The 25254-nt window shown below is 34.6% G+C and overlaps 1 protein-coding gene across 9 annotated transcripts in view; it reads right to left on the bottom strand.

Annotated features, from left to right (window-relative positions):
• ANKS1B (ankyrin repeat and sterile alpha motif domain containing 1B) overlaps positions 1-25254 on the bottom strand; it is a 403660-nt gene that overhangs the window by 271884 nt on the left and 106522 nt on the right. For all 9 annotated transcript variants that reach the window (XM_052667844.1, XM_052667843.1, XM_052667851.1 and 6 more), the window contains exon 10: positions 17564-17729. In XM_052667844.1, coding sequence (XP_052523804.1) covers positions 17564-17729 — 166 coding nt within the window. The remainder of the gene's footprint in view (positions 1-17563; positions 17730-25254) is intronic.

Raw genomic sequence — 25254 nt, 5'->3', positions numbered from 1 at the left:
TCTGAAGCAACTATGTAATTAGTCTTGTTCATAACAATATTTTTAATTGTGAAGGTTCATTATCATCATATGTAATAAAAAAGGTATTATATAAGAATTAACATCATAACCAATCTTTTCATAGAAATAAAAGTTGGTCTGCTGTTGCTGCCTTTACATGATTCATCTGCAATGCAGTCTCTCAGTAAAAGAATTTCTGAATAAAATTTAAAAAAGTTCATTACATATTGTGTTATACCTGCCTATTTAGTAAGACTGATTTTTGAAAGAGAAATTCGGGGCCTAATGCAAAAATTTCTGAGCTCATCTATTGGTAACTAAATTGCTTTCCAATGAAATGGCAGTAATTTTTTTTTCTTCAGATTCTGAACTTCAGATTCACATGATGTGATTTCTCTAAATGCAGCTGCAATTTAGTAAAATTCCCCTTTAAATCAATGAAAACCATTTAATGCAGATTAGAATTTCAGATATACTCCATGTATAGATAAATTATAATGAAGAAATATTGGGCCAGAGGAACACAGAAACGAGAAAGAAGGAAAATTTTTTTGATAATACTGAGAAAGTATGCTTTAGCTCTGAAGTCTAGAAAGCTACCTCATGAATTTAGTTTGTATGCAAGTAAGACCAGATTAAATTGCCAAAGCAAAGTTAACAATGGAATTTCAATAGCATCAGCTCAGGTCATCCAAAAGCATTTCAAACATCAGTGAACAGTTACGTATTGACAACTGAATCAACAACCAGAACTGCTTGTGACGAATCCCAACTCCATACTCCTACTAATTTAACAATTTTTTCCTAAAAGTTCTCATGCAAATGAGTTAACTTGTTTGTAGCATTACGGTAAAAGATCACTGAAAGGTTTGTTTTGTTTGTTTTTTTCTCTTTTCCTAAGTTTATTGGATAAGAGGTCAACAAAAGAGATGAATGCAAGTAGTTCCTATTATCATCTTTAGTATGCTGTAAAAACAAACTCTGAAGTTGTGACAATGGAGGTTCAGGCTGGATATCAGGAAAAGCTTCTTCACCAAGATGGGGGTCAGGCACTGGAACAGCCTCCCCAGGGAAGTGGTCATGGCAATAAGCTTGCCAGAGATCAAAAAGCACCTGGACACTGCTTTTAGCCATGTAGTCCGATTTTGGGGTTGTACTCTGCAGAGCCAGAAGTCAAACTCAATGATCATTATGGGTTATCATTATCACTATTATGGTGTCAGACAAAATCACAAAGATATTATCTGTTTAACTGAAACTGTCAAGAAAGCATGCATTGGGAATTTTGCCTTTTACTGTGTTGTATGATATCAGTAGTCAATTAGTGGATAACTGACTTCTGTCACATGTATGTTAAACACAGAAAAATGCCTTTATGGATAGGAATAGACCATACCGCCACAGTTCAACATAACTGTTTCACTTAAAATTCCACCCCACTATCCAGGCACTGTGAGGAAAAACTGCTCCATATTAACTATTAGGCAGATACCAATATACCAGTACCAACTAGAACAACTCCCATATTCCAGAAATATGCTTATAATTAGATTTCTACTCAGAAATAAATCTTCGTAATGGAACACACACTTAATCAGTAGTCTTCCACTGTCACTGAAGAATCTAGAACTACATGATATGCTACACATCTAACGATTTACATACATATGTACACATATACATACTAAATTCTGAAACTCCTGAAGATTTACATCTTTACACATCTAAATACAAACAAAATTAATCATTGTGACATTTTATTAGCTCTAGAATGTAATGCTCAGGGCCTGGATAAACTTTTACACTGGCACTCCAGGAGAAAGAAAGGGGTGGAAAATGAATGCGCACATGCACACTTAAAGACAGATGCATTGCCACACATATCTAATGACAACAACCTTAAAGGCTAATTGAGCCACTGAGGCTATAACTTCATTGTATTCTCCAAGCACTACATGGTTTAGATGACTCCATATTCTACTCCAAAAGTAGGTGGGCCAATACCCCATGCCTGTTTTGGATACTGTAGCATTGGGCAATAAAACAAACAGCTTTGTGCTTCAAATGGCTTGATGTTGTAAGGATCAAAATGGTTTTTAGTGTGATCTCAGGACAAATCTAAGTTTGATCTGCTGCAGCAGATTCAGTTTGCTGACCTATTAGAAAACCACTAGAAAACCATTTATGAAATCCAGTCTACGATCTTTAATCTGTCTTTAAAAAACATACAACAGGCAACTGTTGGTAATGTTGGAATGCTTTTGTCTATACAAGTTATAGCTCTTCTAAACAGCAATGGATGCATAAAACTCTGAAAAGAAACAGATAAATCATCTCTCTCAGACAGAAATCAGCCATAAATTCAAAAGAAATCTTGGAATATTATAAAAGGAGATAAACGGGCAATTATACTGTTTGTGTATGGTCGGTCACTGGTAGACAAATTTAAGTGTCTCCCTGCAGAGGTAACAACCACCAGTTCATTGACTAGTTGAGAATTAACATCCTGCTTGTTATGGATACAAGAGAGAGATTTTAGTGTTCTTCAGTAATGTTATCTCTTCTAAGTCGGAAATATCATTGAGTTATTAAAAAAAATCATAATCTGAATGAAAGAACACTTGTCAGTTACAAACTCACTGGAGTGATAGACAAAGCAGTATTTTCTCTTTCCAGCAATAATCAAAGATAGGGAGGCTTTATCAGGAATATAGAAACATACAGGGGAGAAGACTAAGAAATTTGCCCAGATAATGCCTCAAGGAAACTTTCCTACTGTTGCTAAGCTTTCTCTAACAGGAAGAAAAAACCCAGGCTTACTTCAGGAATCACCTGCACCTCATTCTGTGGGATTCTGTGTTGGTCACAGTGCTCTTACTGAGTCTTTACAAAGGGCTCACTAAAACTCAGTTAACTCACTCTGGGGAACAACAAGGAGAGCCTGCCCATTGCTCTAGAACATGTCCATAGATAGATTTCAGTTCCAGTCCTAGAACAACATATCTCAACATTCTGCATGAATTCAGCACTACTTAGGCTCTGCTCATTCTTGTGGGACAATCTGGGCTGCTGGGTTCCACCAGCAGTAAATATACAACGCAGGAACCTACAAGAAGAAGTAGGAAGAAATTAACAGACTGCAAACTGAGAAGAATAAGACATGAAATAGTAGGAATTTCCCTATTTGATACAAAGCTGCCACATATAATATCTCCTGAATTACGTGAGATAAAAATGTAATGTCTCCTACAAGATCCAGGCCTACTGCAGAGATCCATAATATTTGTAATAAGGTAAATTAAGCCAGGCTGCAGTTCAAGGAGAAAACCTGGAAAAAATTTAGAAAATCTACTATTTTATCAGAAGAAGAAAGACATGCATGTTCTAAAGTCCCCCAATTGAGGAACTAAGCAATTTCCAATAGTACAGTATTTAACTTTAAAATTGTTCTAACTTGATTACAGCCCCAAAGGAATTTGCTTCTAGATAACTATTTAATATGGAACAAATCTAGGAATTACAGATAAGGACGAGCATGTATTTCAGGATTTCAAGGAATGAACAATGCGGAAAAATTTCAAAAGAGCAGATGGAATATGGAACAATAGAGTCAGTAGGTAGCTACACTGGATGCATACAGAGAACAGTTGGACTGGGCTGTTTGAATTTGCTCTTTTGAATTTGCTTTGTTTCCTGAACACTTAAACCTGAATAACCATTGTTCTGAGCAGGATTGTAAATACATATCTGCAACTGTCTTGTTGAAAGCACTTGAAGCTATAACTGGTCCAATCTTGGATGTGGCAGCTATTTCAGGATAGTGTTTGGAATTAATTACCAGTGAACTGCATTCCAGTGGCAACAGGGAGTCTGCTTAGTTGTTTCTGTGTCATCCACAAGAGCTGGGTATGACTATCGTCAACTTCTTATTTCCTCTAATCACCCACCTGCACAAATAGATTTTGGAACTGCTTCAAGCTTCTATAACTCTTGTAATACCGAGCAACTGTCTGGAAAAATATCTCTCATTAAATGCTAATGAGAGATGATGGGTGACTTCCACCATTTCCTGAGTAATCTTTTGAGATTGCCTCTGCAAGCTGTTGATGTCTAATTGAGCATTCAAAAACAATGCTACACAGTCGTCATATACTTTTTTTTCTGAAATGTTGTTGTTCTTGGCTGCTTTCACATGTTTAAAAGGTTCACAGTGAAATGCTGCAAGGCTCAAGAAAGATATTTACTAGATGTCCATATTTGTTTCTTCTCAGCATGTAGTCTTGTTTCTGGAAGTTTAGTGGAAACCACAGGGCATGGATTTGTTTTATTTGTTCCAACATTCACTAAAAGACCAGTGGTCTTGTAAAACAAAACATCCTCGTACCCCCAGATAATTATACATAACAGGAATATTCAAGCTTATTTTTAAATGTATGTCATCAGTGAGATGCCACTGAATGCTATTGCATGGATGCCTCATTATTTCACAAGGCTTGTTCTATAATCCAAAGAGAACATCAGAACTGCCATTCAGAGATGGCATTTTACTACTGCAAACACTATAGCTGCTTTAGGCTACATTTTCAAATTATCCCAAAATATAAACTGGAAATGTGATCAGAGTTAGTGCTCTCAAACCACTTAAATAATACTGATGATAGCAATACTCCCCAGGGATCAAGTTCAATTAATAAATAATTTAATCAGCCCTGAAGATAAGCTGACTTATATGCATCTATCTTTAATTGCAAGGAAATGTAATGTATAGACAAAATTATATTTTCATAAGCTTCATCTCTTCTGAAGTATCAATTAGTAAAGCTCTCTAATAAAACATTGAAGTAACAAAGATAAGAAAACGTGTGAAGGCCAAAAAGTTAGGATTATATTTTTAAATGCCCAAATATTCATATCCAAAGTTTGTAAATTTTTGAATGACTCTCACTCGCTCTGGGACTTTCTCTCACTCTCACTTTGGCTCAACTCACACTCTGAAAATCTTACATTTTTGTATGTCATATATATCTAAAGTATTTAGTTTCCTAAGAAATGTATATTTTATCCACCATAAGATAAGTGATTAAGATGGCTAAGTAGAAAGAAGCTTTCTATTCAGCAGGTAGTGTGCACTAGTGTTACTTAGCCAGATTTCCTACTTATTCTGGCTCTCCTCATATCTAATTCTTACATGATAACAGGCAAGTGTTTAGGCAAAACCAAAAGCAGAATTCACCGAATTCCTGACAGTTTTACTGTCTGAACTTCTAACCAACATGACTTACTCAATTCTCATTATTCCATGAGAATATAGAATCACAGAATCATAGAATTGTTTGGGTCAGAAGATGATCTAGTTCCAACGTCCCTGCTGTAGGTAGGGACACCTCCCAGTAGACTCAGTTGCTCAAAGCCCCATCCAGTCTGGCCTTGAATGCCTCCAGGGAGACTGCATCCACAACCTCGCTGGGCAATATGAGTATCAAGTTCATTCCAAAGTGTGTTTACAAGGCTGATATCTAGCAATATTGATGAGCAGTGGAAAAAGCATATTGCTTAGTGTTCGCAAGGGCTTCACAAGGCATTCAATACTTTTAAGAAATTCATCACTGGCAGATCCTTGTTAAAGTTATAACAGGTTGGATAAGAAAAACTGGAAAACACAGAATTTATCACAAAAAAAATTCTTGCTTGCTTGCTTGCAAAAAATAGGCACAGAATTTTATTATCTTTCATCACAATGTAGGACAGAAAAAAAATGTCGAAAAATAATAGAATTGCTCTGAGCGAGAAATCTAGCTTCAGGTCCAGTACTGCTGGTAAGAAACTGATTTTACTTGTACTAAATGATTTAAATATCTTCTGCAGAGAGGGAGTCATATCTGAAAGTTAAGGGATTAGCAGGAGCAACAGTGGAAGGAGTATTTTTACTAACAGCTGATTTTACTATCCTCATCCAGAAAAGATGATACTGTGTACAATGATATACTGTAATAGATAAAGAATATGAAGCCTTATCCTGGAGCAGAAACATATGAAGCGATCCTTCTGGAGACTTTTTCTCCTTTTTGAAAACAATAAAGCAACCAAGTGTGAAAACATTCTTTCTTATGTGTTCTTTGAAATCTGAAGTGTTTGAAGGTATACTGAGAAAAAAGGGAAAGACTATTTTGATATCCTGTCTGCAGGAGGAAATGATTCTATCACCAGCTGCCAGTAAAGATATGCTGTTATCTATACATATGTGGATTGGCAGTGTCCCATCCTAGTTTGACATATAGCAATATCCTACATTTCTGGCACACTTCAAGTTTCTTTTTTGAGATGGCCTGTATGAAAATGAAAATGGTATAAAAAATAAAAATGAAATCTCTGCAAAGTAATAGAAACTTTTTGGCAGCAAGCTACATACTGCTGTCAGCACTAGCAGATGCAGAAAGGGAGACAGAAGCAGTGAAAATGATAATAAATAATTTCTGTTTTTAATTTAATGTAAAATAAAAACAGGAGGAAAAATCTCTCTTTTTTTTTTTTTTTTTTTTCCCAGAATGAAACACTGACTACCTTCACTAGGAATTCATGTTTTTCTATTTTTTATCATCTCTGACACTGAACAAAACAAATAAATCTTTCCATTATGTACAAAAATGGTTTGTTTTAGTAATTACTTCATATTTTCATAAATATTGTTATTTTAACAACATTTAGGAAGGTATGCCAAGAGTTTTGCTTTCCAGATATAGTGTAGTAGAAAAGTTTGCTTTAAAATTCGTAAACCATATCAGAGATCTCAATATCTGTTAGCAAAGCCATCAAAATGACATATGAATACAGTGAATAGCTAGTTCCAAATCTTTTGACGAATTACTTTCACCAGTACCAAATCTTTTGACAAATTACTTTCACCGTATAAAAACTGACTAATCAAAACTGATTTTCCTGGGAAAATGTATCATTTTCACGATATTTTCATCAGAAATTATTCTTGGATTGGGACAGAACTCGTGGCGTTTGCTTGCAAAAAGGATTAATGGGAAAAAAAAAAAAGGCAAAGACTGTAAGTTAGCTATCACAGAAACCTACCTTTTGATTATTTAGATCTCAGGTCTTATGGGAGCTCAACCTTGTTCTTGAAGAGGGGAAGGGATTGAATTAATATACCCTGGCCTGATGTGGTGTTGGGATGCAGCTAGGATGGAAATATGCCCAATGCTGAAAAACATTCTTACATGCTAGGGTACAGATTCAGCCATTCACATAATAGCCTGGTACCTGATGTTCCCCCACATCCTCTTTTATATAGGCCACAGAAATAGCAGAGATCACTCAAGCCATCAGATCTAATCTCTAAATTCAGGCAATTATATAATTGTGCTTCAAGGCACCTGTAGTCTATGCATCTTCTATTCCCCATTCATAGCAAGTCACAAAGCACTGTCTAGTAAGCTGTATTCAACTTACAAACTTCAATAGAAAGTATCCAAAAAGCCTGAAAAAGTACAAGAAGAGCAGGAGAGAACAGGAACATTTTTAATGTCATAACTTTCTGCAACAGTCGAGAATGTCTGGATGATAAGATATGTATACTATAGTGACTAATGATTAGTTGTTTAGAGTTTAACAGCTTTACTGGAGACACTGAGAGCAAAAGAGTGGAGAAATTCATCTGTAGCAGAAGTCAGCTGAGCTGTTGGTGTGATTCAAGATGTGCCTGTACTGCATTTCCTGTTTCTGAAAAAACAAGTTTAGCTTTTTTTAAAAAAAATTGAACTTCATGACATTGTAGATGTAAGCCCACTGTTTATTGAAGATTGCATCTCTCAAATTTTAGGACTCAGGTTCATCCTAATGCAAAACAGGAGAACACGCAAACTCTTGAGGTTAATATAATAAAAAATACGAAGTATAAGATAGCAGCTTCCTTTCAGCTTCTAAATTGAATAAGATTCAATCTGACAAGGTTTTTAAAACTGAGTAAATTCAATTTGAAAAGGTCTGTAGAAAATTAAATTAAAGGCTTGTAGGAAATCACAGGTGCACCAGGTGACATATAATATGAGCTAAATGCCTACTGAAGATCTCCATGCAGTATTACCCATTACAGAAGCTCATATTTCCCTAGAACATGCCAGATGCACATAAGATGAAAACAATTTAAATGAGAAATACGAAGTTTTGCTATTACCACTAGTGTTAACAATTTAGTAAGTTTTATAGCATTATTTCTCCTCGCATATCTGTTAAATCGGTATTATTCATACAGTTACTTATATTTGTTCAATTACAGAATAATCTAATGAGCATTTTGAAGTGTAAGATTACTTAAGAGAATGGAATATGTTCTATATGTCTATGCATATGTTGTCCCTGACTCAAACCTACTTGCAAAAAATGCTGGAACTAATAGCCACTTAATAAAGAAAACATTTGAATCGTGATTAATAATATTTGCATACAGGTTTAAAATGCAGAGTGCTTCAAATTAATTGTGTTCCTTTGAATTATTGCCTTGATTTGAAAAAATGGTTTTGTCTGACAGCATGCAATCAAGTGTATAATGAGATCGTTCTAGTTGGCAATCACACCAGGATGGATGGAGCTCAGTTTTGGTCAGTACATACTTTGTTGAGGAATACTTTCAGCTCTCATTTAAAAAATTGTCCAAAAATCCTGTGAAAGCTAAATTTTTTTTCATCTGTACTTCAAAGAATAATGATAAAAAGAAATGAATCATGAGAAAATGCTCAGCATATGTCAAGCAGCAGCCTTTTTCTCTCATTTGCAGAAAAAATGTACACTAGTCCTTTGGAAAGTGAAACTGTATGGACATATTGGACAGGTGGAGACCTATATGTAATATGTACCTATATGTAATATGTGCCTATATGTAATATGACAATGAACTGTTCATGTGGTATCAGTCATCCCCATGAGCTTAACTTCAGAAACGACAGAGTATTTTTAATAACATTCTATTGTAAGGATGTTATCAGAGATGTTATCCAGAGGAGAATATGATGGAAGCAATTATCTTAATTATATACTAAAAACCTCTTAGAAGGATGATAAGGCTGTAAAGGAACCTGGAATATGTAAGAAATAAAGTGGCTTAATTCAGCTTCCTGTGCATATGCATTCTGAAGAAGTCTTTAATTATGATTATAATGCCTTTTTTTCCCCTACAAAAACCTTTGCTTCATCAGAGACATAAGTGGGGGAAATGGACACTGCAGCAAACCAACTTGCGTACATTACTCCATAAAGGTGGAAGAGAAATGATATTACTTTTTTAAAAAAAGCACAGAAATGTGAAATATTTTCCTTAAGTATCAAACAACTCATGTTTGATACTTAAAATGATACTTAAATACTCAAAAATATGTTTACATTCAAAAGGAATGATGAATGAGAGCTACTAATGCAAAATTTCTTTTGTTCAACAGATCTATCTAATTTATATCTAAAAGTTTATAAAGATCTGGTAGGAAGTATGCACAAATGGTGCTGTTTCTAAATAGGATTTGGATACTGGTAATGTTTGAGAAGATTAAAAGGAAACTAATGAAAGAAGCTTAGTAGTTACAGGCTTTCAGCCCAGTATCAGGAATACAGAATAGATTATATGGACCACCATTAATAATAAATTAAAGGGGCATAGATCATGCAAATTAGCATAGCTTCAGAGAAACCCTACCCTGTTAACTAACCTGCTTTTTAAATGAAATTATGTTTGTTTAATATAAGTAAATAGAATTAGTCTGACATTTCCTTTCTAATACGTTTGGTTTAATATTACATTTGGATTATTAAAGTTTAGTAATGTGGTCTATGTTTGCAAATTAGGTAATTAGAAAAAGTTAGTACTGGTTGCAGAAGTGTATGCTTGAGAAGCACTTATGATATATCAAATGCACTTGCTCTTACTTTTCAATCTACTCACACTAAAAGATAAAGTAACACTTTATCTTTAATGGAAGGGTCAACAAATCTCTCTAAACTTCATTGATCTTAATTTTTAACACGGTGTTTTGAAGCTAAGAGTCTCTCACTTGAGTGGTGGGGAAATTTTTCTTATTGTCTAGTAAGGAAATTCTATGACAACAGTGCTGTAATGTTTAAAACATATAGTAACAAAGGAAATGATGTGTAGAGAAACCTTTGGCTGTATCTGGTGAATTGGAAGACTGCTTAGAGTGGGTGTAGACAGGGGATAAAAAACTTTTGGAATATTTTACTATTCTATTTCTATTGGATATTTTATTAATACATCTACAACTTGACTTACACCCTACAGAAACAAATTTAATTTTTCACTTAATCACATTGATGACATAAGAATGAACTTCTCAAAGAATTCTTAGGCTGTCTCACTCACCTACCAAAAATTGCCCAGGAGTAAAATGGGTCACAGCTTTCACATACTGTCAGAATGCAATTTCAGTGAAGTGAGCAACTGGGCAGAAATCAGAGATGGTTCTTGTTCATCACTGCCAAAAATGCATAGCTAATGGTGGTGACTATGTTGAAAAATAGCGTGCTGTAGTGAGAATGTGCTCTGTCAAATATTGTCATTGTGCTCTGCATGTGCTGTAGTTTCCATGGAAATAAATAGAAGGCATTACTTTCAGAGTGACCTGTGTAGACATCAACACAGGACCAGAAATACAGATGAACTTTGATTCTTTAAAAGATGTAGTAGTAAAAAAGTGAATATGAAGCAACCTAACAGTACTCCAAGGATTGTGATGAGAAAAACATAAAAGAATACAGCAGTGTTATTAGGATGAAGCAGAACTCCTGATCTGACTGAATTTTTAGAATTTTTATTTAGAGAAAATGTAAAGTTACTAATATCAATTGGTAGTTTATGCAAACAAAAATATCATGAATACCATGAAAGACAGAAGAAAACCAGTGCTTGCCAGAAAGTGTTTCAAAAAAAGAAGCCTGTAATACCGTGAAGGCCACAACAAAATTCTACTCTAATGGAACATTATTCAGTTGCATCCATCTCTCTTTCTCTTGAGTAAATACAGAACTTCTTGTATCCTGAAAAAGTTAGACAGAAGATATCGATACTATTGTTTTATGTCCAAACACGAACAGGCTAAAAAAATCTTTCTAACTTCAGAATAACTCCCTCAAATCATCAAATGTAGATGATTTAAGATGAAGAATGTAATTCAGTAATTGAACTTGCATCTTCGTGGCATTATAAAAATATTGTAATAATATTTTCTGAAAGCATGAAAACATATTTGCATGGCTGAAAAAAAAATGGATTATAAAAGAATTATCATATATTTTGTTCTTCAGTCAGCACTCTCTAACATTTACTAAAATGTCATGTGAAATTAATTGCAAGCATATGCTGATGCATTAGATGAAAATGCTTTGGATCAGAAGTGGGCACTCTATACTGTGGCTGTAGAAATGACAAATACAAAATGTGTCATCACGGAAAGTCAGGAGAAGGTTAGTACAGTTTTCAGTACACTGCGTTCTAGTAAAAATTTACATCTTGAAGCTCTGAATGTGATCTTTATATTTTCATAAATTAATCTGTTAAATAAATTGAGAAGTTCTGTACTACAGCCAAATTCTCTCCATATGGCTCAGATACAGGTTAAATGAAGAAAAATAAGAGTAGAGAAAAGGTATATGCAGATCTTACACTATGGTTGGGCATTAAATGCTACTATGAATCAGTCAGTGACTCAAAAATACAGCTTATGAAAATTTCTCATAATTTTCAATTTTCACTTTTAAAGCAAATTTGACTAATAATTGGCTAAAACAGGAAAATGATTTTTTTTCAAATATAACATTTCAATATTAAAAAGTATCTTTTTTTTTTTTTGATTCATCTGTTTCTGATCTTTTTACAACTCTTATAGCTTCACTTTCCTATTCTTACCCAAAGAAAAGGAGGGTTATGAGGACACAGCATGTAGAAATTATCATCCAGATTTCAACAGAAGTCAATACTGTAAACGCATGTATATGGATACAAGCAAGGCAAAACAACATAAATATTCTGTGGTATACAGAGAACATCCGTAGAAGACCTCACACAACACTTTTACGACCAATTGGAGTCCTCTAGCCACCATAGCTAGAGTGCACCTGTAGACATGCATGTCAGATTAGGCAAAATTTCACAGAATTTAGCTACTTTCAGATAGCTCTAGGCCAACTTTTACATGCCACAGTTACTCTGGTTCATACAAGACTGTTGTCCTTATCATGCTCTTCCCCCTACAAAGCTAAAACGATCTTTATCATTGAGGGAATTTATTCTGATTGACAGTAATCATGTGTTTATGCGTACTGTGCTCTGCTATCTCTGGTTTTAAAAGCATATTTAAATGAAAGAAAGGTCTAATAGCAACCATTCTGCTCGAGGGTAAGTGGACTTAAAAAAGGTTAGTGCATGATCTTTTAGATCCATTAATTTCAAAGTTATGATGTATGGATGACTCATGTTAGTCCCTTTAATTGCCATTCCATAGAACAGACTGAACAGCAAGCAGGCGATTTTACACATTTCTCAGTAGAAAGGTTGCTTCCTATGGCCACTTTGCACTGGTTGCCATGCAGCTAGAAAATAACTGTGTAAAAGTGAAGGCATACATTACACAAGAAAAGATGTGTTTGTTTAGTCTAATTCTGGAGAACTGAAAGGTCCACATAGTCAGAACAGGTGTTGTGAAGATTTGTTGCTGAACGAATCAGTAGCGATGACCTGACAAACATCAATTTTCCAAGCCAAGGATTTGATGACTTAGAAAACTGTGTAGAAGATTCCTATTTTAATTTTTATAACAGTGCTATCACACCCAGGGTATTTTCTCATTCAGGTTTCTGAAGAGTAGTCCCCTAGCTATCCGTATGAATTTGCTGATACTGTTACACAGCAAATGCGAGAATGAAAGCAGAGGTGAGCAGACACACTGGCTGCAGATTTTCAGATTCACCATAGTGGCAGGAGGGGGAAGTCAGACTGAGAAAGCAAAAAGAAACCCTTATGTTGCAGTAAATGGGACAGCCTGGGGACAGTTAATACATTGTGTCAATTCAATGATGAGAATTGGTTTATGAGACTATAAGCATAAGACGCCATTAATTACAGATTTATTATTGCATATTATTCATTATTGCATGGTCCATCCTACAAACTACTGGCATTTAAGTGCAAACCAAGTAATTTTCCTAAGTATCACAAACATCATGACTGACAACAGCAAGATTTCTCCGAAATACATTGAGATGGGTAGATGACCAGAACAGCCTTTATGAATTCACTTCCTTTCTGTTTCAGCTCCTTGCCTTGTGCTTGCCTGCTGCAGGCTAGTCTCTCTCACATCTAAGGACATTTTCATCCCCTTGACAGAAGCCCTATCTTAGATGCAACTGGGTAGGGATGTACCAGAGCTATCTTTAAAACTGCTGACTGGGGAACCCTTGATGATGCAGAGGCTGAGAGCTCAGCATAAATGAAGCACCTAAGTATTTAACTTATTTCTCAAGTGGATTTCACAACCCACACTGAGTTCTGCATTGCTGCAGCTGAACTATTTCCAGAGTGAAAGACAGCTCAGTAAGGCCTGCTCAACTTGCAGCTTCTGTTAGGTATCTGGTAAAAGTAGGTCCCTGAACTAGAACTCCCTCATCCGAGGAAGGTTTTCATGCACTATATAGATAGTAATGTCTTTTTCCAACTTAAAAGTGTGAAAATTCCTCTCTATTTCATAATGATACTCAATGAGACCTAAGAATGATTTAAGTAGTACTGAATATCAGTCATTATTATTACCAATTTAGCACATAGATTGCCACTCAGACTCTTGGGGACCTTCTGGAGTAAAAATTGCAGAGGCAGACTGGAAGAGATTTGAACATGTATGGTCACACTTAATCCAGTGAAAAAATTACTTTTTTTTTTTTTTCTTTTTTAAATGTAGCCCATATTTCATTTCATCCTATATTTCTGCTAAACAAAATGGGTATGACACTGAGAGGCTTAGGGATAGAGGATGATATAGCATCAAGGGTATAAGTTAAGGCTATAAGTCTTCCACAGCACAGGTCCAAATACAGCATGGCCTGACTGATAAAAAAAAAACAATACTGCATTCATGAGGATACTTGATGAAGTCTACTTTTGCATTAGAATTATCCAGTGCCCTGAGATTCAGACATTTATTAAGATTTTACACCTATCCAAGATGATGAATTTGTGGCTAATAGTTCAAAAAAATTAATTACATCTGTAAGATCAAAAGTGCAATATTAACGTGTACCTTATGAACTAATAAAATTTTATGGTTATTTTTCAAAGTTAAATATTCCCTGTGCAATTTTTTTTTTTCCTCTACAAATTAGAATGAGTGGTAGAAATGTCTAGTTTAAGAACTGCTGATACTGCTCAGGAATAGCTTCACAAAAATATTAGCAAGATTGATCTGTGAATTCAATTTATTCTGTGAAGCTGATTTTTTGAGATCTACTTGCAAAATCTTAAATGCAAATTTGTATTTTACTTAGCAGAAGAAAATGTGTCAAAGTTCAATGCTTCAGATTATTCGTCTCAAGTCTTAACTGCTTAAAAGTAGAGAAACTGGCAGAGATTCTATCACAAACTGCCAACCTTGTTCTATCAATCTACAGCAGAAACAGCTCTACATGAATTCAAACACAGGGGCAGTCTTTTTTTTTTTTCTCTTAAACAGTCCTAATGTGAAGCCACTGTTTTAGCCATCAGCATAAACCAAAAATTAAACTCTTCTTACTAACGTAAACCTAATTTATGGCAAGCAATCATATAGAAAATGCAGGATTTCAGAAATGGAAGTAACAAACCATTTTTTTTCTCTCCTGTTTTATTCTCTACACCTAACAATCATTTGCCATTTGGTCCACGGAGTGCTATTCTCTGCTAGTTCAGGAATAACACTCAGGAAATTTAAAATAATATAAAGAACTACAGACCAGTCTCTCATTTTCCCCAGAAGATCAGAGAGTAGATTGCTGGTAAGTTGACTACTCCCAGCCTGTCAGGAGTTTACTGGCAGGGCAGATAATAGTTACAACATGCAGCTCTGCAGCTAGAAAGGCCAGCCAAAATGACCTTTCCTCTCAGTAAAGCAAAGAAGAACTCAATGACTGAGTTCAGCCAGTCACACACTGGCAAGAGGTAGTAATGCCCCAGACAGTGGGGAGAGTTCATCAGAGCATCCACCCCCCTGGGGAAAGGAGACTGACAGATGCAATTTCATGTTCAAAAATGCTGCCTCATGCTCTAAAATGAACATGTGACATAGTACAGCAGTTTGGAAAAAAAAAAAAAAGAGCATTATCGAAGTCAGCAACTCTCAGTGAGACAAAAATAGGGAAATTCAGGGGAAAAAAAGGAATGCAAATTAGGTCCTTGTTTTAAATGAGTGATCTCTGTAATCATAATACATAACTTATTCAAGCAATAAATGTGCATGAACTAAAGTGGCAGGCTGACATTCACAAACGATTATGCATATTATTAAATAACTTAAAACTGTGAGTGATACGGGTGATTTCACTTAGGTCATCTCTAGACTAAGATAACAGCCAACATGATTACAGATACAATTTACAAGCCATGCCAATTAGATAATTACTGTATTTATAGCTTAAAATAAAATCACATTCTGGGACCTGCTCACCTATACAGCCAAATGTTCTTCCAAATAAAATGCCATGGAAAAAATCATAAAGGCATATGGGAACATGAAGACAGAAAGAATTACTGTACATTTTTACTGTTAGCTTGACCCTGTTAGATATTACAGAGGTGATGGGTGCCCTCACATCTTCTTTGATTATTCTCCGGGCATCTGACACAATTTATTTTTAACCATACACACATATTTTCATATTATGGTCTAAAAATGTCCCTTTTTTGCATCTGGTTTTTATTTTGATTTTAATGGGCTTATTATGTCTTTCAAAAATGTCTGTGTTCACCAGACAGCACGTTTCTAAAGCCTGGTGTTTTAACTAATGAAAATTTCCATCAGCATTTTTTCATGCTAATTACAGTGGAAAGCTCTGCAGTCAAGCCCCTTTACTATGGAAGAAGATAATGAATGCCCTCAGCCAATTTATGGCGCTGTGGCAATGTATAGCAATCTTCCCATCACAGTAAGTATGTTTATGGTAATTAATCTAGCACTGAAGTCTCAAAAACAAGGATAATCTGACATTTTCTTTCTATACTGATTGACAAATGATAACATTGTTAAGGACTGTTCTGTACAATCTGCTAATTTTTTTATATAATGAAAGCCAAAAAATCAGCAAAGTAAAATTTCAGTTACATGAGTAGACATACTGATGTTTGGGTCAGATTCTAGTCCGTTTGGTGCACATATTGTGTAAAGATGTTATCCCATTCCATGCTACCTCTGCGATCATTGTTCGTAACACAGATCCCCTCTTGCCTGTTACTGCCCAAGTGTTTTGAAGAGGTGGGAGTCATACTCCACTCTACCTCGGATGGCAGAATCCAAAGCTGTGGCTTGATTTTTGGCCCTTATGTACTATGCCTGATATAGACCTCTCACTGTTCCAATTCCAATTCACCTGTGAAATCAAGAAGGTGCTTCCACTTAAGCGGAAAAGCAAAAGACATAATGCAATGTTAGTCAATAGACAATATGCAATGTTAGTCAATGTTAGGCAATAATCATCTGTCATTCTTGTGTATTTCCCAAATCATGATTCATTATCAAGATAGCAAAAGTCAAAAAGTCAACAGCCCATTTCATATAGGTCTGTGTTGCTGAGAACTCTCATTTGTCAAAGCAGTCTCCCCATTAATTTCAGTGAAACTATTACATCTGAAATTCCTGTATCAGGTGGTGACTAATGAAGAGTTCATACAAGGGTAAGGGAAGAGAGCATTTAATTTTGGAGAACAGAGTAAACAGAGTCCTTATAGATATTATTAATCTTATTCAGAGTAATGTTATGGTTTTATAATCACTGTGCATCATTGCTGTTCAAACCTGTGTAATACAAATAGCAGTCTGCCAAACAGAAAAGATATTTCAGTATCATTTAGTATTTCTATCAATTCTTTTTCAGTGTTTCGTTTTCCAAAAGGGAGCAGATCTCCCTTTATGTAACATGGAATCATGGAGTACTTTAAGTTTTGAAGTACTTGTATAATGTTTTTGACAAGCACTTCATTAAGAAACAGAAATTAAGTTGGTAAATAGCTTACTGCATATGACTGGGCTTAAAGAAACTCTATTTTTAATTTATTTATTTATTTTTTTTTTTTTGCCGTCTTTGTTTATTTATCTATAAAATTATTTAAACCTCTGCTTTATCTTCTCTCCTACAGAATTTTGATATTAATCTTTATTCTGATATTAAGCTTTTATGGTTGTTTGATGAAAGCTATAATCATGCTGAGATAAGTAAATACGGTATTTTATTCTTAAAAACATAAACAGGTGACATCTTATGCCTACTGCATTATACTTACACCAAAGACTAGGTAAAAAATTATTTGGTGAGTTACCTGGTCTTGAGGAAGATACTCTTGCTATCTCTAAAGAACAAGGCTTTTTGGTCACTGCTATGTCTATCAAATCACAAAGACTGCTGTCATTTTCTGAAGGAACTGCATCCAGAGGTACAGAGGGTATACCTTCCAATGCATAACCTCTCTTCTTTGAATAAGATTCCTGAAATGCAAAAGAATAATTACGTAAGAGGGAGATTTCTCTGGTGACAGGAAAAGAATCAGGTTCGGTAACTGGCTAGCAGGGATTACCATTCAACAAGTTAAATGTCACATTCTGCTGAAATGCAAATTTTAACTGACTGGAATGATTATTGGCTTGAACAATGATAACATTTCTTTTTGTTTGTTTAAATATTATTTTATTGGTAACAAAGCATATTTGTTACGTATATGTAAAGAAATACCTTTATTCACAAAAAGCAGTATTTTGATGGCAAAATCCCAGGATGTAACAATGAATTACTTCTGTATACTTGAATGAGCAGCAATAACGACACAAAGCCTCTTAACATTTATACATAGAAAGTATCCCCACCATTAGGAAATGTTGAGGAAGGGAGAAAAAGGCATTAGCCAGAAGTTTTAGTGGTATATTGAACTGTCCCATCAAGCAGACTGTCTGTGATTCAGAACATTAAGAATATACTATCAAGTCTCAACAGCATTACTGGACTAATGACTTTTTTTTTTTTATCACAGAAGAAAGGAATTGTATAGACAAAGATATAATCCTAAATATAAAGGGCATGTGGATTACTGGAAATGTCAAGGACTGTACATAAATAAAGTATGATACAGTAAAATAGATATATAAAAGAGGAGGGGTTACTGGGAAAATGGTTGGAATGTAAACCGCTGACAAATAAATTCTTATGAACTCTCTCCATAAAAAAGTGAATGTGACAACAGTACACCAAGCAGAGCTTTGAGTCAAAATAAAGTTAATAATTAAATCGTCTAGAACTCTATCAAATGAAAACTAACTGAAGATGTTAAGCATTAATTAGAAAGAGTGCAAGTAGCAGAAAGGAGAAACAGAAAGATCTCATTGCTGGAAGAAAGCAACATACTCCTCTGGTTGCTGTAACGTGACATGCTCTTCATTTTGTAGGCACTGAACATACTCAAGAAATTTTTAAGCTTTTAACCAATCCATGTTAAATGTTAGCAGATTACATAAAATCATCTTAAAGTATCAGGCATCAGGTAATGTGATTTAATTTTCTAAGACTGAAAGCTGCAGCAATCTTCTCAGTAATATCAGTTCTGTTGTCTCACCTCACCCGCTGCAACATGCAGGAATTCTACAATAATTCTACTACATATGTCCTAGATATTTCATCTCTACCAAAAAATCTCTTAAGGAAATACAATTCCATTATAGCTGAGTAATCTTCTGAAATCAAGGTAATCTGATCTATCTCTAATTTTTAAAAATTAGAGATAATTCATTCTCAAATTTCTGTAAAAAGTTGAAGATGACAAATATAACTGAGTACCCACTATCAGGAACTAAGAATTAGCTCTTATTTGAAATTAAAATTTATAAAACTAATACACTATGCTGAGTACACTCAAATAAGTTGATAAGATAAAGATGTATATTCGACAGAATGAAAAGAAAAAGAGAGAAAGGTTGAAAGTGTGTGAGTCATTGTGAAAGTATAAGAGCTGTCCATCCTATTACAATATAAATTAGATTATAATATAATGAACAGCAATATGAGGCTCAAGTTGCAGAAAACATGCCAGGGAAACACCATGCCTTTTACTCAAAGGCCTCTGGCAAACTGGGTCTCTTCTGAAAATAATTGATAGTCTAATATATCTCATTTGTAATTAAAAGCCCAGAAAAGACTAGAGAACAGAAAGGGAAAGAAAAAGGATGTGACTGTTGGCCAGCAGGATTGAACTTGCTTCTAAAAATATACATTTGGTGATTGCAAGTAATAATATATGTAGGTTGCTCCAAAAGTAACACCTTCTATTTATTTCCATGGAAACTACAACAGCTGCAAAAAGTGCAATAACATTACTTGATACAGTAAATTCTCAGCCACAAAATACTATTTTTCAACATAGTCACCACCATTAGCTGTGCATTTGTGCCAGCAATGAACACAAGCCTGCATGCTGCACTAGTAAAAATCTACATGAGTGGGGGTGACCCAGTGTTGCCACTGCTGAAACACACCACCCCACTCTCCTCGCTTTTACTGTTTGGTCTCCATAAACATTCAGGGAAAGTGTCAGTGAATGTCAATGGGTGCCATTTTTTCTGCATGGAGAAATTCAGTTCCACCTTAGCTTTATATCTACTTCCATGTCATATACCATTCTGTAAGACTGCTACTTTACTGTCAAGTGTTCCATGGCAACAAAATGTAACAGAATATTTTTGGGAGGGCTCAAACCTCTAATGCCATACCACCGACATCTGATTCTCACATTACAGGCCAACATAATAAAATAGGAGATATTATTTTTGAAGCAGCCCTCATACAAGTGAAAACAGTGTTCCATACCAAGGGTCTATCTTCAAAAATTACAAGATTTTGAGTTAGGCCTTTTCTCCAAGTTTCTGCCAAGCTTTACCCTTCTAGATTCTCTTACTTTTCTTACAAGAATGAGTTTGAATGACAGATGCTCAAGGAGTATGATATTAGCAGTGCATATAATTTTTTTTTGTATGATCTGAGAACAGAAAAGAGTAGATATTCTGTAAGCATCTAATCTGAACTGACATTCTGTCAAGAAGAAATAATCTATCTGTAATGGCATTATTTTTCATACTATCTCCTACCCAGCAGAAATCAGGTGAGTTGTTTACTATTTCCCTGGAACAGTGAACAACACACCTGAGTCAGACATGACTGCCAAATGAGCAGTGACAGAAAATGAACTATTCTTACAGGATATACTGTTACATATCATTTGCTACCATTCATCATTTCTCTGCAGTGGCAATTCATCTAGATAAGATGTGCTTTAACAAATAATTATTAATTTCTTTATAACTTAGAAATTCTAAAACTATGAACAGTAGAGTTGACCTCTTGGAGTCTAGGCTATTTACAATTGAAGGCCAACTCAATCCTGTTATTTAAAAACTTACCACATCTCGATTTACATAAGCCTCAATATCAATAAATGATGTCATTAAATATTAACTGCCATCACAACTTATGTGAAACACCTAGTGAGAATCATACAGATTAGAAAAAAAAAAATTTTAGGCTTCAGTTTTTTTGTTTTTTTTTTTTTAAGAAAATATGTGGAATATTTTCCCTAAGAGTGTTTATACTTTAAAAGATAATTTAAGAACACTGGTCTAGAAAGAGCTTAACTAGTGGCCAGTTTCAATGACCTTATTGTCAGATAATTCAGAAAACTTTAAGGTTATATCACTGATTAGCTGCAAACAGACACAGACCAGAGGTACGATACACAGGGTTTCCTTTTTTTCTTGAAAACCTTTAATGGAAAAAGTATTTTAATAAAGGTATAAGAGAAGAATGTGATTTATCTGCCACTTGTAGATATCTTCTTTTATATGAGGAGTGATGAACTTCCATCAAATTCTAACTTTTAGAATTTCTTCCACAATAGTAGGCTAAATTCGACCTGGCTACTACTTTCGAGTTTACTATGGTACTTCTATTAAAAATACCTTGGAGTGTTATTGATTGCCAGCCTAAACCTAGCATGAAACTGAGCAATGAGTGCATTTACCATGTTTGTTATTTCTCAGTGTTTATAAACTGTGATATACTGTTCTCAAATTGGGACAGATCATACGTCCCACAGTTCTTGATAAGTCACAAAGCCTGCTGAGATGAATCAGGAATTCATTCAAGAAAGAAGTCCTAAAGAGGCTTCTGATCAATGAATGAAGATTGGGATATTTTTCTGACACATGAGGTGGTGGGGAGAATGCCTGAACTGAAGCAATGTTGTGTGAATTTGTCATGATAACGTACTGAGAATAAATCACTGAAAATATTTCCTGTGTCATTGTAACTTAAAACCACAATAAGATAGTGAAATATTTAATTTGATTTATTCTGTATTGAAAAAAAGTGGTAATATTACTGTAATTTTATGGCTATAAAAATTCTCCTTATCTATTTCAAATAGTTTAACCAAAGCCATTTGTATAGTATTGTGTAATTAGAATCATTTTTCATGAATCAAACTATGATGAATGTTCCTTGTTATGACAGCTAGAAACATTTGGATATGTAATTTGTCACAGAATATATAATAAGGTTCACTCCATGATATATTACAATATTTGGAAAATCCCCAGTAATCTCATTTAAGGGTTATGACATTGGAGGATCTACTGTGGTTGCACAAAGTATTAAACATACAGATTTTAAAAGTAGTCTTGTTTACCGTCTTTGCAAGCATCTGAAATCATGGCTTTGCTGTTGTAGTACTACTAAATGTTATCCAAAAGAATGTTTTCTGACCAGTACCTGGAACAGCCCTTGTGATAAAGTTTCAATAAGTTATCCCAAGAGCTAATAAAAATGTTTATTAAAAAAAAAGAGAGAGGTTTATTTTCCTGTATATTCATACTGTTAGAAATGTAAAATAAAGACGCATTATTTTTTCAGAAACCATTCACAAAAGTTGAATTTTTTTTTTCAAATTTTTGTTCAAGAAAAGAAATGAGCATTCTTATCGATATGGCACCATTAGTGTAGCTTTATCCTCCCCTGTCAATTGTGTATTTTCACATATCTTGTTTAAAAACTAAAATTTCATATGAAAAGTCTGCTAATGTCAATCCTTAAGAGCTGAAGAGTCCTACAAAGTTTCACAATACAAAATTAGCTAATGTAGCCCAAATTACAAATGTCTGAAAAGATGGGTACATCGTGAGCATAATGAATGCAGTGTTAACCTCAGCAGCAGGAGCATATCACTGTATTTTATGGAGAATGTTCATAATTTTCTCTGGCAGATATTCAGAATTTCAAATGAAGTTAGATCGTTGTAGTCATGCAACACATTTTCCTATGCATGCGACATCCAGGCCATGAAAGAGAGTAGATGATTCCTCTAATAAATAACTCTATGACAAAGAATGTACTGCAAGTCTAAATAATCTCATTTATGCAAATGCTAATGGCTGTGTGTGACAATATAGCATAATGCAGTAACTGGTTTAATGAATGAGTCTTAGTTTAGCTGAACAAAATGCAATTAAAAACTAAACAGAAATTTCCAGGTTAAACATCCTTCCATTTTTTCCACTGTTTTTTTCATGAACAATGTTAAACAAAACTGTTTACAAAAAATACAGCTTGCCTGTATATCAAGCTGTAGTGAAAGGCCCATGTAAAATGAAGGTTATTATATTAAACAGATAAAATGAGTCTAAATCTCAGCTCCATGGAAACAGTGCTTCTCTGCAAGTTGCTTAGCTCTTATGCTTCGGTTTTAAAATCTCTCTCTCTCTCCCTCTCTCTCTGTCTCTCTCTCTCACACACACACACACAAAAGCACTTAGCTCAAATTTCTATAAATTTAGGGAAATCAGGATGAAAAAAAAATACATATTTATGCATTGCTAAGTATGATAATAAAAACACTTCTTTAGTCTTTGTCAAGTATTCCAATATCATTTCATCATCTCATAGACAGACCTTCATATATGAAGGAAGGCCCATACAAATGCTTTATTTTCATACACCACTTTCTGTGGTAAATGACAGAATAAATAGTTAGAAAGTGAGGAGCTGAGGTGATGCATCAGAAGATGAATGAAGATAATTTCACAATTACAAGAGGTAAGTTTCAAAGTTCAAAGCACATGGAAGTACAGGAGAAAGGCTCTTCTAGCACTCTGGTCAGAAGAAGAAAGAAACAGCTTTCCACATTACCAGAGATCAATAAATGCATTTATACTTTTGTCAGGCTCTGAGTTTAATTTGGTAACAATCCTAAAATTTGAAGGTAACTATGAAGATACATTTTACACACTCTCAATTTGTTATATAATCAGACCTTTTCGATAAAAACAAAGAGAGAGAGCTTTCCAGAGGTTGGTTGGTTAGTTTTTGTTTTGCTTTCCTTTGAAGAAAAGGATTGCAACAGAAAAGAAAATAATTTATGGGGAGAGTGGTAGACTTCCTGGCTTACAGAAATCTCAGTAATATGCAGTCAACAACTGACAGATTGATTATGAGGGTCACATGATCTATTTGTTTTTCTTAAAGTCATCATTAAATTGCCTTCCCCAAGGTGAATAAAATACATATTTTCCTCAGTAATGTTTTCAGATGTGCCTGAGAAAGAGTAGGTGTGAAATATGCAATTAAAGAGTGAATAAGAATTCAGAATTCTGCCTCTAGACAAGACAGTGAACTGTTCACCCTTTTGCCAGCATGCTTTCCACAGCTGAAAGATGGGCTCAGTCCAACTCTGAAGAAAATTTTGTCTTCTGCCCAATCAAAACTTTACTAAGGATTAAGCAATGCAGTAAAAATGTTATGAAACTCCCTTCACTCACTACCTTGTGTTAAGCAGACAGGTTGGAATCTTCTCAGATTTTATAGATTAGTTCCTGTTAATTATAGTGCCAGTAAACTATGAATAAATGAGTTGGAGGAGACAGAGGAACTGAATACATCTAGGTAGATATGGAAGAAAAATATATTCATAGATTCATAACATCACAGAATGGCTTCGGCTAGAAAGATCATCTAGTTCCAACTCTCCTGCCATTGGCAGGAATACATAGCACTCAATTGGGTTGTTCAAAGACCTATCCAACCTGGCCTCGATTAGGAATGGGGCATCCACAGTTCCTCTGGGCAACCTGTTCCAGTGCCTCATCACTCTCATAGCAAAGTTATTTTTATCTAATCTAAAGCTATGCTTTTAATTTAAAACCATTATCCTTTGTCTTCTGTGTAAACAGTAATTTTCACTATTAACGTAAAGCAGAAAATAAGCCTAAAATGGCAAATGGCAAACTGACTTGGCTAGAGAGCATATAAAATCAAAAAGGAGAGGCATTATGAGCAGTGGTTTCTTTGCAAAGAAAGCTTTACCATCTCAGTGTGCTAATTTGTTACTAATAAACTGTGCTTTGTTGGGAAAATATTTAGTATCTATCCACGGCATTTATTCTGAAATCATACAAATTTTCACAAATTTGCACAGTAGAAACCTTATGCCATATACAATGAATATGCACCAAATATGCACCAAAAACAAAGTACTAAAACTTACTAATGTTACAAGTTCCATGATTTGGTACTACTCTGTGGTATTGCCTTCATAATCTATTCTTCGAGGAATGACTTCACCAGGCTAATCTCAATTGGATAAAACTGAAGGACTACACATCAACATAGCTCTATAATTTATTCATCAATGAGGGGGAAACATTTGTATAGACAATGCTATTTTCTTATGGCTCTCTAAATAAGGAGCTACATGGTTTTGTACTGAGACTTGTTTAAGCTTTATTTGTTACAATCTCTATGGTGTGATAATCTACTTACCACTTTTTTATTACATAATAAAAACCAAAAATTTTGTGATTTTATAGAATAATCATTTAATAAAGGTTAGAAAATAAATCTCGCTGCATTTTTGACACTATTTGAACTTTCTATAATTTAACTGCAATATTCTTACTTCAAAGAACCTAAGAGAGAATTTGA

Source organism: Tympanuchus pallidicinctus, unplaced genomic scaffold (genome assembly GCF_026119805.1).
Source record: "Tympanuchus pallidicinctus isolate F22 unplaced genomic scaffold, pur_lepc_1.0 scaffold8, whole genome shotgun sequence".
Classification (NCBI taxonomy): Eukaryota; Metazoa; Chordata; class Aves; order Galliformes; family Phasianidae; genus Tympanuchus; species Tympanuchus pallidicinctus.
The sequence above is the reverse complement of the archived record's forward strand: the minus strand, read 5'-3'. Positions and strand labels throughout refer to the sequence as shown.